Source organism: Dermacentor silvarum, chromosome 9 (assembly GCF_013339745.2).
Source record: "Dermacentor silvarum isolate Dsil-2018 chromosome 9, BIME_Dsil_1.4, whole genome shotgun sequence".
Taxonomy (NCBI): domain Eukaryota; kingdom Metazoa; phylum Arthropoda; class Arachnida; order Ixodida; family Ixodidae; genus Dermacentor; species Dermacentor silvarum.
Window position 1 is genome coordinate 25712632 of NC_051162.1, and position 12338 is coordinate 25724969.

General features: G+C 46.9%; 1 protein-coding gene across 1 annotated transcript; it reads left to right on the plus strand.

Moving 5' to 3' along the window:
- Window positions 1-10610: 10610 nt before the first annotated feature.
- LOC119465163 (piggyBac transposable element-derived protein 3-like) lies at window positions 10611-12338 on the plus strand. Its single transcript, XM_037725960.2, has 2 exons — window positions 10611-12125; window positions 12186-12338. The coding sequence occupies exons 1-2, from the start codon at window positions 10725-10727 to the stop codon at window positions 12336-12338; spliced, it is 1554 nt and encodes a 517-aa protein (XP_037581888.2). The 5' UTR covers window positions 10611-10724.

The following is a 12338-nucleotide window of genomic DNA, read 5'->3' on the forward strand; positions in this document are numbered from 1 at the left end:
ATCAAAATTAACGACGATCTTCTTTTCCCGAAACTCAACAAGGCATTTTGAAGCCATGTCCGAAGGACGTATGCGTTAAAGTGCAAACACAAAGAAGCGCGCAGTACGCCGGTAATGTGATGTACGCTTACGTACAATGCTGAAGCTCAAATGACGCGAAATGCGATATCGCACGACCTTTTGGCGGGAAATCCCAGGCGGTCCCTCCGGGTTTGGCTCACCACGGAACCGGGGCGCGGCAGGATATTCTGTGGTGCATTGATTCTTCACGTTTTCTCGTTGTATCGCAACACCGTAAACTACCAAAAAGCCATGCGATCATTATTTTATATTTTAGAAATATGTGCTAGCGTAAAATGGTGCCCATAATGAAGTTTGCCTCGTATCATATCACCAATGTGCCTCGTAATCATATCGTGGTTTTGTAACGTAAAAATCCAGAATATTATTTCTCTTGGCCAGTGAATGCGTTTGTTTTATTTGAAGACACAATGCTAAGCAGCACTTCTGTAAGATCTTAACTTATAATGAGGAAGCAAAATAGTTAGCTGGCGTAATCAAATACAGGCAATTATATGTGGTTTTATAATTATAAATTAATTTTTATCATCAAACAGTTTTTATATGGGGGTTGCTTTTTTAAGAATAAAATCGTGCTCCTAATGTCAACAGCGCACCTAAAAGGTAAGGACAAAGAAAGCGGCAGGCCGAGTGCTTTCTTTGTCATTTTTTTACTTGCACCCTTAATCTCCTAATATCAGATACTAACCAGCCGAAACCAACATTGTGTCCCTAATGTCCATTTTAACTGGTTAGGCACCATTATAGATTGCCATCCAACAGTCCTCTAGACTTTGGAATGACAGTGGCCACACACTCCAGCCAATCTCTCCCATATTACACATTCCTCCCTTCCTTCCTTTTTGCATTTACAAACTGCTTCTAGTACACTTCACTGAAAGAAAAAGTGAGGGTGGTTGAAAGGTTGGCATCTGATTCTATTACTCAAGGTGTCACTAAACTACCTTTTAGAACTCCGTGTAACACTGTTCAATAGAAAAATAAAAATGTGGGCAATGAGCTCCATGAACACCACTATTGCGTTATTCATGTCTGAAGAGAGAGTAACAGAAACAATGCTACAAGAGCAGGCAGGTTACGAATGACAAGTTGTGACCTTATGATGCTAAGATATACATGACATGCCTGCAATATATATTAATAAAAAATTATGCAGATCCAATGCACATGCTGGAATCAATGTGAAGTGAGGTTTTTGTGAAGCATTTAATATAATGCTATAAGCTTGCCCATTTCATTTCTGCTTTTTAGGTGTAAGGGAAACTGGCATGACAATGTGCTGCCCAATTTTACAAAACTTATATTGCTTGTACTTCTTCGTTTCTTATTTATTTTAAATGTACTGGCCGCTTGTTGGCCCGTCTACCATTGTGGGCATATACCATAGTATGGACCTCCTTGCTGCGTGTCTTCCTATAGAACTCATCTGCATTCAAGAATACACTTTGCTTTTATTTTCTTTTTGGGCCTCATGTTTTCATGCGAATGTTTCGTTGGAGCTTTGTTCTTGTGATTGGCTCCTGTTTCACTAATTACTTTCTTGTGCCCTCTTTGTCATCATTTCTGTCTCTTCTGAAGCATTGAACTCACAACCACGTACACCCTCTTTGCAGTCATCTTCCTTCACAGGGCTATAGTATGGAAATCATCATCACAATGAACACGTGGCGACCATCTGAGAGTCGGTGTTTTGCACGAAAGGGGCGTGCATGCAGTTGTGGCCTGCCCAAGAGCTGCAGCCTGAGTGTATGTCGTTATCAGGTGCACGTGTTTGTCTGTCTGAGTGACTGTGTGTACCTAAACGGTATTGTTGTAGAGAGCTACTACGTTTTTTCCCCTCGGTAAAGAAAAAAAAGTACAGGTGTGGCCTAATGATTAGAGCATGGTGGCTGAGGAATTCGGAACACGGTGCCAGGTGCGGTTCTTATCCTTTTTTAAGTGTGACGATGTCTACTCGTCGAGGACATGACCATCGACCAACCGACCGACCAACCCAGGTGAAACCATGTGACGGTAGTCAAAGAAAGGTTCTCTTTAAAAAATGGAGAAATTTTTGGGGGTGAGGTTGTGTGGCAGTTGACAACGTAAAAATTCTGCATTTATCTTTTGTTCTATGAGAGCGACTTGTCAGAGCTCTTTAAAAAGTGGGTTCCAGAGGCTAGCAGTCACTTACTGTTAGAGACTGAGGTCTGTGCGCTGCGGTTTATTGATTGAACTGCTAAGATGGCGCTAGCACGAGCCCTCACCTTCCACGTTCTTAACTTCTTCCTCTACAGTTCTCAACACTTACCAAGCATTGCAACTACAACTTCCAGGGGAAGGCCATGCTATGCAAAATTTTACCGCTTATAATATGCAATGCTTGTACTTTGTTAAGAAATGCATATAAGCAGTACAGATCCACATTTTTAGGTGGAGATCAATTGAAAGGCTTTTTAATTCCTTCATGGCTAGGTACCACAAAATTTAAAGCTCCCAAACTATTGATCACCAGTTCATTATGGTACATTAAAAGAAGTGCTCATTTCCATTCGGAAGGTTTTAACACACATGGAGTGTTTATGCCTTATCACATTGTACAAAGAAAAACATCTGATCCCAATATATTATCTGTGTTATCCTTCTTTCATTCCTTCTTCATATGCTTTGTTATGTGGGTGTGTGTTAATTTAATTTAATAATCACATTTTACATGCCAAAAGCACAATATGAAAAAAGACAGGCCGCAATAGAAAGAAAATAAATTTCTGCGCCTGCACATAGCCTATTTAGGCAAAATTGTGTAAAACATGGGCACCGACTACATAAGAACACCAAAAGCTTTTTGTCGATTATCGTTTACAAACTTTTCTCAAGCAACGTATTGAATTGAATTATGGGATTTTACGTGCCATAACCATGACCTGATTATGATGCACGTGCCGTAGTGGGGGACTTCGGAATAATCTGGACCGCCTGGGAACTTTAACGTGCACCTAAATCGAAGTACACGGGTGTATTCACATTTCGCCCCCATCGAAATGTGGCCGCCACGGCCGGGACTCGATCCCGCTACCTCGTGCTTAGCAGCCCAACACCATAGCCACTAAGTAACCACGGCGGGTTGTGTGTGTGTGTGTGTGTGTGTGTGTGTGTGTGTGTGTGTGTGTGTGTGTGTGTGTGTGTGTGTGTGTGTGTGTGTGTGTGTGTGTGTGTGTGTGCATACATGCATGCATGGGTGCACCCTGCAGCATGGTTTCAATACTGGATTCAAATGTTCATGCGTGGGAATGGAAAGGCTAGATGTGTGTGTGCGCACGCTTGCGTGGGCGTACATCGGCCTCCCTACTTGAGGATGTATTCAAGCATGTGCATAAAAGGCTAGCAGTGCATTTGTCCACGTGGTGGGTGTGCTAGGGCATAATTGGGGGAGGGTGGGGGGGCACACTGGGTACGTGCGCCACATCGAAATTTCTGTGCACCATAGGATGCCGCCTGCCTAGACCTTCTCCCCCATCCTGTCCCCGGTCAAAGGGGTATCGTCAACCCCCCTCCCCGGAAAAAAGTTCTGGCTCAGCCACTGTGCGTGTGCACTGTTCCCCTACTGACAATTATGTATTCAGGCATGTGCATAGTAAGTATACGTGCGTGTGCGACGAGCCTGGGTTGGTGATCGAGTGTGTACACCGCGGCCTCCACCTACGCATTCATGTACGTACGTACGCGCTATGGGAACTGCTGTAGTGCGCGTGAGTGTGAGTGCATGCGTGTACACTTGCCTCCGTCGCATCATGCATGCGTGTGTGTGTATGCGTCCGTGCGTGGGTGTACACTGGTCTCCCTAGTGAGAGATTCATATGCAATCAGGCATGCATGGAAAGTTGTACGTGTGTGCTGCATGTATGCGTGTGTCTGCGCGTTGTACACTATCTTCAATACCAACATCATGTGCATGTACACACAAACTCGTACACGCGCACGTGTGCGTGTTCCGAATTTATGCTGGAAGCGCGCATATAACGGCCTGATCAACCAACGCAGCATGCGAGCGTGGCGGGCGATGCCGGCCACTCTTAGCTGGCAGCATCCGTTGTCAAATTTTCATAGCATTTGCTCTGCGTGGTGCGCGCTCTTTCCTCGAGTGGCGATGTCAACAGTAATATATAAAATCATTTCGCAAACTGCACATCTTTGTAACCATGCATAACAACAGACAGACAATGAACTTTTATTGAGGTCCTGAGGGACTAGCCGGCGGAGACCCGCTGGGGCCCCCGGCTCGCCGCTGGCTGCTCCCATGTCGGAATCGGTAGGCCAAGCCTCTCCGGTCTTTCACGGGCCCTCTGGACGGCCATGGACTGGAGCTTGAGTTCCGTACTTGAGATGGCCTCGTCCCAGTCCTGTTCGCTGGTGAGTGACGTATCCCATAACGCAGGACACTGCCAGAGCATATGTGCTAGAGTGCTAAACTCCTCCCCACAATCCGGGCACTGTGGATCAATTTCTGTGTTTATCCTGCTTAGGAAACCTCGCGAGGGAGATGACCTCGTCTGAAGCATCCTAATCGTGATCGATTGAGCTCTGTAGATTTGGGTGTGGAGGCGGGAAGCGCCTGCGCTCCTCTTTATAGTGGGAGACGATTTCATGAAGTGTTAATAAGGGGTCGCTGTGGCCGAGCTCCTCCGGATCCAATGAAGCCTCACCGCCGTCGCGGTGCGTGAATTCTCGCGCACGGCGGTGAGCAATCTCATTGGGGTTCGGACGGCCCGGCAGCACGTTGTCGCCCATGTGAGCGGGGAACCACGTAATGTAATGCACGAGGTCAGAATAAGTTCTTGACTTGCTCTTTAGAAGCGCCTATGCAATTTTTTTACGGAACATGCCGCTGGCTGTCTCAGTCCGTCCATTTCCAGGGAAACCTTTCCTGTGTCTGAGTTGTCGGTATCGATTTCTAATATATGCACAGCATGGCCCGTGTACATCAATTAAGGCTCAAGCAGACCGGCGACTTGAGGAGGTCGCGCGACCATTTAATTGCGACTCGCGACCAAAAAGCGACCGAAGGCGACTGATGTTCACACCGGCAAGACCGGCTGAGCGCGACCCGCAAGTCGTAATCCCGGAGATTATCGTTCTCAGCGAGCACTCCACGAATCTACGCAGTTCGCGCGCACTTCACAGGCACTGAGTAAATTGGTTTCGCGTTTCGGCAACAACCATGGATTTTCATTCGAGCGAACAGGAAGACGTCGTCCCTGTGTTGATGTGCTCTGCCGTGGTGTCAGCTGTGGCAACGCTGAAGCCTCCGAAGAAAACGCGACGCTGGTGGGTGCGCCCGTGCCTCCGCTCGCGTGAAGTGGCCGACAACGCAAGCTGCCTCCTGCCCGAACTTTGTGCGCATGACAACGAGTATTATCGAGAACAAGTTGTAATTTATACTTCGCGTTGCGTGGGATTCGGTGCATAATATTAAAGCGAAGCTGTTCACCCGCTGTTCACCTTTGGGTGGCGTGCATCCAACGAACGGCAGCTGGAAAAAAGGGCTTAATTATGTGTGTTGTGCTTTCTTTTGCTGCTGTTTAGCTTCCAGTGAATGCGACCGGGTACATTCGACACGTTGCTGCGAATGCTGCGTCCCAGCATCACAAGGCAAGACACCATTGACCGGCCTGTAGTCTGTATGGTGGCGTGGACATTGCATTTGGCATGGAGGACGCCCGATAAAAACGCATAACATCACTTTCGGCGCGACGCTGATTGGTTGAGCAGGTTTGTGACCACGGTCGCGCGACTGAAAAATCGAACAGCGTGCGACTGGCCCAAAATAGTCGCTTTTCGAGAAAAGCGAACATTTGCGGCCATTTGCGACTGGTCGCTTTGCGACCAACTTGGTCGCGCAACTACTGTCAGACGCCGGTGTGAACAGAGTGAGCAGTGAGAGTAAATGCTGTAATTCGTCCCGCGGACAAGCGCCGTACGAAGAGCGGTGTAACGCTTAGTCCTCCAGGTTTGCACATGGCACGCATCTCAGTGTCGTTGCTCCTTAGCGGACAAACTGTTAATCGCGGAGGTCTAACGGCCTCCATTACTCCAAAATTTGGTAATTTTGCCTTAGAGTCTATGACCGAACCCGAAGTCTTGATACGATTGGCAGCCAGCGCAAGTGGGTTCAAGTCATGCACGATGTTCCTTGTTATCATAGCTTGCGTATCCCTGATGTCCACTTTTAGGATGACCCCTTTGCACGTGGCATGTGGTGCCGTCTCGTATGCGTTCAGCTCGTATTCCGTTTCCACGATCTTGAAGGACTTGATTCTAACGTATTTCGCCACATGCTCGAGCTTGCGCATGCTGAGTACTACGATATTCGGAGCGAAGTTAGGGCAAACAACGTCTTCGCGGGCTTGCTCCACCGTTAGGCCTGACGCCTCAATAACTGCAGCACCAATGGCTGTGGTGCTCACCTTCTTCAAGTTGAGGTCTCCTCGTGGCCGTATGATGATCTTGCTGTGCTGCTGCAGCAGCTGGGGCATCCTCTAGGCCTTGACAATCCGATTCTTGATCACTGCGATAACAGATCCTCTGACATTTCTGCAACTCTGCGGTTTCTGCAACAACTTTCTTAGTAGTACGGGATCTTCGGCCAGTTACAACTTGCTAACCTAAATCCTCCTCATCGTTCCCTTCGTATCCAGCAAAATCTTCGTCTACCATGCGTATATCCGCTACGCTCGCGGGGCAGGTAGGCCTACTAGGCCCAACGGGCACTACAGAAAACGTCCCATAGTAGTAGTAAAAGTGTATTATATTCAGAAACCGGACAGGCTGCCACCCCAGTCCCCAGAGTGGGTAGGGGGGTTAAAGACGGAGTTTGTCCAGCAGGGTGGTGCCCCTATTACAAGGCCCCACTAGCAAGGGCCATCCGCTCAGCTCGTTGGATCAGTCGTAGCTGATCTTCCAGGGCCGGGCTAGACAGCAGCGCCTCCCATTCGTTCCATGTGCCGTTTGTTTCGTGTTCTTCTCCGTGTTCTGCACACTCCCACGTGATTTGAAAGAGTATCGGTGTTGCTCCACACCACGGGCATATGTTTCTGTATGCCGTAGGGTAGATCAGGTGGAGTGTGTGCAAATTTATGTAGGTAATCTTCGCAACACGGTTGCCTCCGCAGCGCTGAGTTTGCCGTGTGGGGGTGGATTGATCTTTCTGTTTTCTCTGAAGTATTTCAGCAAATGATTGAGGACCTTTATCGAGAAAGTGTAAGAATTGGGTCGAAGATGAATATGCAAAAGACAAAGATAATGTTCAATAGCCTGGCAAGGGAACAAGAATTCAGGATCGCCAGTCAGCCTCTAGAGCCTGTAAAGGAGTAAGTTTATCTAGGTCCAATACTCACAGGGGACCCTGATCACGAGAAAGAAATTTACAGAAGAATAAAATTGGATTGGAGTGCATACGGTCGGCATTGCCAAATCCTGGCTGGGAGCTTACCACTGTCGTTGAAAAGAAAAGTGTACAGTCATTGCATTCTACCGGTGCTAACATATGGGGCAGAAACTTGGAGGTTAACAAAGAAGCTCGAGAGAGCGATGGAACGAAAAATCTTAGGACTAAGGTTAAGAGACAGGAAGAGAGCGATGTGGATCGGAGAACAAACGGGGATAGCCGATATTCTAGTTGACATTAGGCGGAAGAAATGGAGCTGGGTAGGCCATGTAATGCGTAGGATGGATAACCGGTGGACCATTGGGGTTAGAGAATGGATAACAAGAGAAGGGAAGTCGAGGTCGGCAGAAAACCAGATAGGATGATGAAGTTAGGAAATTTGCAGGCCCAAGTTGATATACGCTAGCGCAAGACGGGTAATTGGAGATCGCAGGGAGAGTCCTTCGTCCTGCAGTGGACATAAAATATAGGCTGATGATTATTTCAGAATTGTTTGAAAGCAAGGGTCTAGGGGTGTAGGGTCGTCTATTGCAGAGTCTGGGGCGGCACGGTGATTTGTAAAGCCTCGAGCCGCCTCATCCGCATGCAGGTTCCCGGTGACGCCCTCGCGCCCCAGTGCCCAGGTCCCAGTTTGGATGTATTGAACCGTGGGGTCCCATCCAGTCCCGACAAGTATTCGGAGCGCCTGTGCTCCAACTTTGCTCCTTAGATAGTTTCTGCAAGCTTTCTGTGAGTCTGTGATTATCGTTAATGGAGCTTTTCGCGTCCAGCCCTCTTTTACTGCGAGCGCAATTGCAACCTCTTCTGCTGCTGTTGTAGAAGCACAATCTATTGAAGTGCAGGCTGTAATTTTCCCTCTACGGTCCGTGACCACTGCCACCGCCTTCCTTGCATCTGTCTGATAAGGCGCAGCGTCAGTGAATCTTGCCGTATTCATGTATTTTGTCATTTTTTCTATGTATTGTGCCCTAGCCGTTTTTCTCCCAGCATGCAGGGTAGTATCCATGTTATTTGGTATGGGGGATACCGTGTACCATTCTCCAAGTTCGTTGGGTATCTCATTAGTTTCTTGATGTTTTCGTATTAGTGCATCACGCCCTAACTTGCTTAAGACTTCTGTGCCTGTTGGAGTCTGAAGCAGCCGATTTTCTTGTGTTTTTAGCTGTGCTTCGGTTAAGTATTCAATCGTGTTGTGTAGACCAAGGGCCAGTAGCTAGTCGTTTGAAGTATTCCGAGGTAATCTTAAAGCAGTCTTGTAAGCCATTCTTATTATTGGTTTGCTTTTTCTTTCTCTTCCCTGTTCATATTATGATATAATTGCGAAAATGCAAGTCCCATCTTGAATCTTGGTATCAGTGGATGCGCGGTGACTTCACGGATCCGATGATGTACTACTTTCCGTTGTAATCACAAAATTAGACAGTGCAGCATAGAGAAAACACAGAGCCGAGGTGAACACGTCCGCTTCTTGGTGGGCCAAGTGAAATTTGGGATAGGGCCAACATAAATTTGCAAATGGGCCAACGAGAATCTGTGGGTCGGCCAACTTAAATTGTGGGTTGGGGCAACTTCATGTTTGGGGTTTGCCTAACTTGAAATCTGGTGGTGGAGATTGATATTTGGGGGTAGCCCACATTAAATTTCGGGGAGGGCCAGTTTGAAATCTGGGGGCGGCCAAAGTTAAATTTGGAGTGGGCCAACTTTTTTTACTTTCCTGATTTATTTTCAATAATGACAATTGAAAGCATAGCAGATCGGTACTACCAAGTTTTACGAAGTGAAAATTGTGCTTGTAAACAGAGCTTTCGAAGCAAACATCACAAGTAACAAAACTAAGCATTTGGAAAATATGCGCACTTTGTACATAAAATGGAACACAACTGCTAGGACCAGATTACAACCCGTCACATAGCAATGAATAGACTCCTAAACATCTGTCTAAGCAAAGAACCTCAACAATTTTAATAAAAATGTTATATTCTACCATTATGGGGCATTGTGCAGACACAAAAAATATTCATCAAAAGGAAAAAAGGCCGGCAGATCCCACGCCCTGTGGGAATCGATGTTACGCGAAGCAGTGTATGGTGAGCTGACCAAGTTAACGAAACGACCATAAGGGCACCAAGAAGTAGGCGGCTGTTTCATGACCTACATGACACGTGTCATGTAGGTCATGAAACAGCCGGTCATGAAACAGACGCATGTCATGACATTCATGTCATGAGTGCTCAGGAGTCCCTTTAACTACAGCTAAGAGACCTTAACTCTTTACTGCACCTTGTTGCATTTACGCAACATTCCGATTAACTGCGTTAAAAACACAAGCAAAATCCATTTGGAGCTGCTTGTACACGTTGTTGCATTTCCGCAACATTGCTTTGAAGAACGCGCCGCCTTGTGCTGCCATCTGTGATCGCACTTCGAGTCTACTACCAAAACAAACATGGCGGAGGCTGCGCGCGCCCGCGAGCAGTGATACAGGTAAGTTTTGCCAATTGTAAATGTATTTCTCGATAAGACGAAGCACCAAAAATTTCTTACGCTCAGCTACACATCCTCCTGACTGTGTAGATTCAAAAAAACATTGTTATCTCGGAATAGTTTGTTCCTGGCGACGGAACGTTGCTATGTTGCGCAAATGCAACAACGTGTACATGATTTTTTTTCTTCTTCTCAGAAGTGAAATGGATCCTAAACGCTTTTATGGACGAGCAATTCCTTCTGATAGTGAAGACAGCGACCTTTCCGGGAGTGACGACGACCCCGAGTGTAAGTCCGTTTCGATTCAAAATTTCTGCAACATGTTTTCTGGTCGAATTCCCCCCCCCCCCTTTTTTTTCTAGAGGATGCGATGCATTCGCACGCTGCCGTGTCGCGTCGTCACGGGCGTACCCTTACGTCTGTGCTTCTACGTTCTAAATTTTTATTATAACGCGAAAACACTGCATGGTAGTTCTGCCTACTTTCAAATTGCGCAGGCTTCCTGTTTTGTATGTGGCTGCGTTTAGCTGTTTTACCACTAATTTTATGCATTGTGTAACTCTCCCTGTTTCCTGCTTCCTACTTCAGATGTTCAACCTTATGCGGGAAAGCTAACGACAGCACAAGCGAGTCGAGTGCATGCTCCGACGATGACGACTGTACCGCAAACGGCACAGCACCTGACCACTGCTCAGCACAAACTAAGAGAAGAATAATTTGGAAGAAGGGCAATCTAATGAGAGATCCACAGACAGTTCAGTTTACTGGACAAAGTGAACTTACAAAGGATATTTCAGAGCTATCGACACCACTCCAATACTTCAAGTATCTCTTCCCCAGCTCACTGATTTCGCTAATTGCAGATCAAAGTAACTTGTATGCGTTACAGAAAGACGTGAGTCAGCCTCTTTGTACAACCGCAGAAGAGATCGAAACTTTTATTGGAACTTGCATGTGGATGTCCATAATTCAAATGAGGAACACGAGGTGGTACTGGAGTGCAGCGACCAGGGCAAGCCAAGTGGCTGACAACTTTCCTGTGGCTCGCTTCGAAAAACTGAAGCATAACATCCACTTCATTGACAATAGTACTCTCGGCCCAAAGGACGATCCAGCAAGAGATCGGCTTGCGAAGGTACGACCTCTGATAGACGCCATCAATGAGCGGTTGTCGCTGGTACCTCTAGAAGAGCACTTGTCTATAGATGAACAGATCATACCTTTCAAAGGTAGAAGCTCCCTGAAACAATACTGTCCCATGAAGCCGAAGAAATGGGGTTACAAAGCTTTCGTACTCTCAGGTGTAAGCGGCTTCTCCTACAAGTTAGAGGTGTATACTGTAAAACAGAACTCAGCGGCAAGACTTCCAGGAGAGCCTGACTGTGGAGCAAGTGGAAATATTGTTGTTCGGTTGTGTAGGATGATTCCGAGAGGAGTACACCACAAAGTGTACTTCGACAACTATTTCAACTGCCCAAGTTTGCAAGTGTACTTAGCACGAGATGCTGTACACTGCATTGGTACGGTGCGGATCAACCGGGTCCCCGGAGTGAACATGCCTTCTGAGCAGGAAATGAAGAAAAAAGGAAGAGGACATTTTGAGGAGAGAGTTGCGGTTGTAGATGGCATTGAACTGTCATGTACAAGGTGGCAAGATAACAGAGCTGTGACCTTGCTTTCCTCCTTTGTTGGAACACAGCCTGTTGGAAATGCATCAAGATATGATCGACAAAAAAAGGAGCGGAGTGAAATACCATGCCCTTCGGTCATCACAGTCTACAACAAGCACATGGGAGGCGTCGATCTATTGGACTCCCTCATCTCCCTGTATCGTGCCTGCCTGAGGTCAAAGCGATATTACTTTCGTGTTTTTCTCCATGTTCTTGACTTGACAGCCGTCAATGCTTGGTTGCTGTACAAGAGGAATGCCGTGACCGACCCTGATGAGCACACAGGAAAGCTCCTTCCCTTGGCAGAATTCAAGATGGACCTCGCTACGTCACTATGCAAGGCTGGCAAGAAGCAGCTCAAAAAGCGAGGAAGACCTAGCAATGGGTCTGTGGAACAGGGCATCGAAATGAAGAAAAAAAGGGGACCGTCAGCACTTACTCCTACTCAGGATGTCAGGCTAGATGAGGTAATACTTTTGAGTTATCGAGTTTTGTCTCAGTGCTCATTATTTCATTTTGTTTTTCAGGTTGGTCACTCGGTTTTTTGGAGCCAGAAGCGGCAGCGCTGCAAGTTTCCTGGCTGCACGGGAATCTGCATGACGTACTGCTCGAAGTGTGGGAACCACCTTTGCTGCACAAGCAAGAACAATTGCTTCTTTTTGTTCCACACTAAAACATGA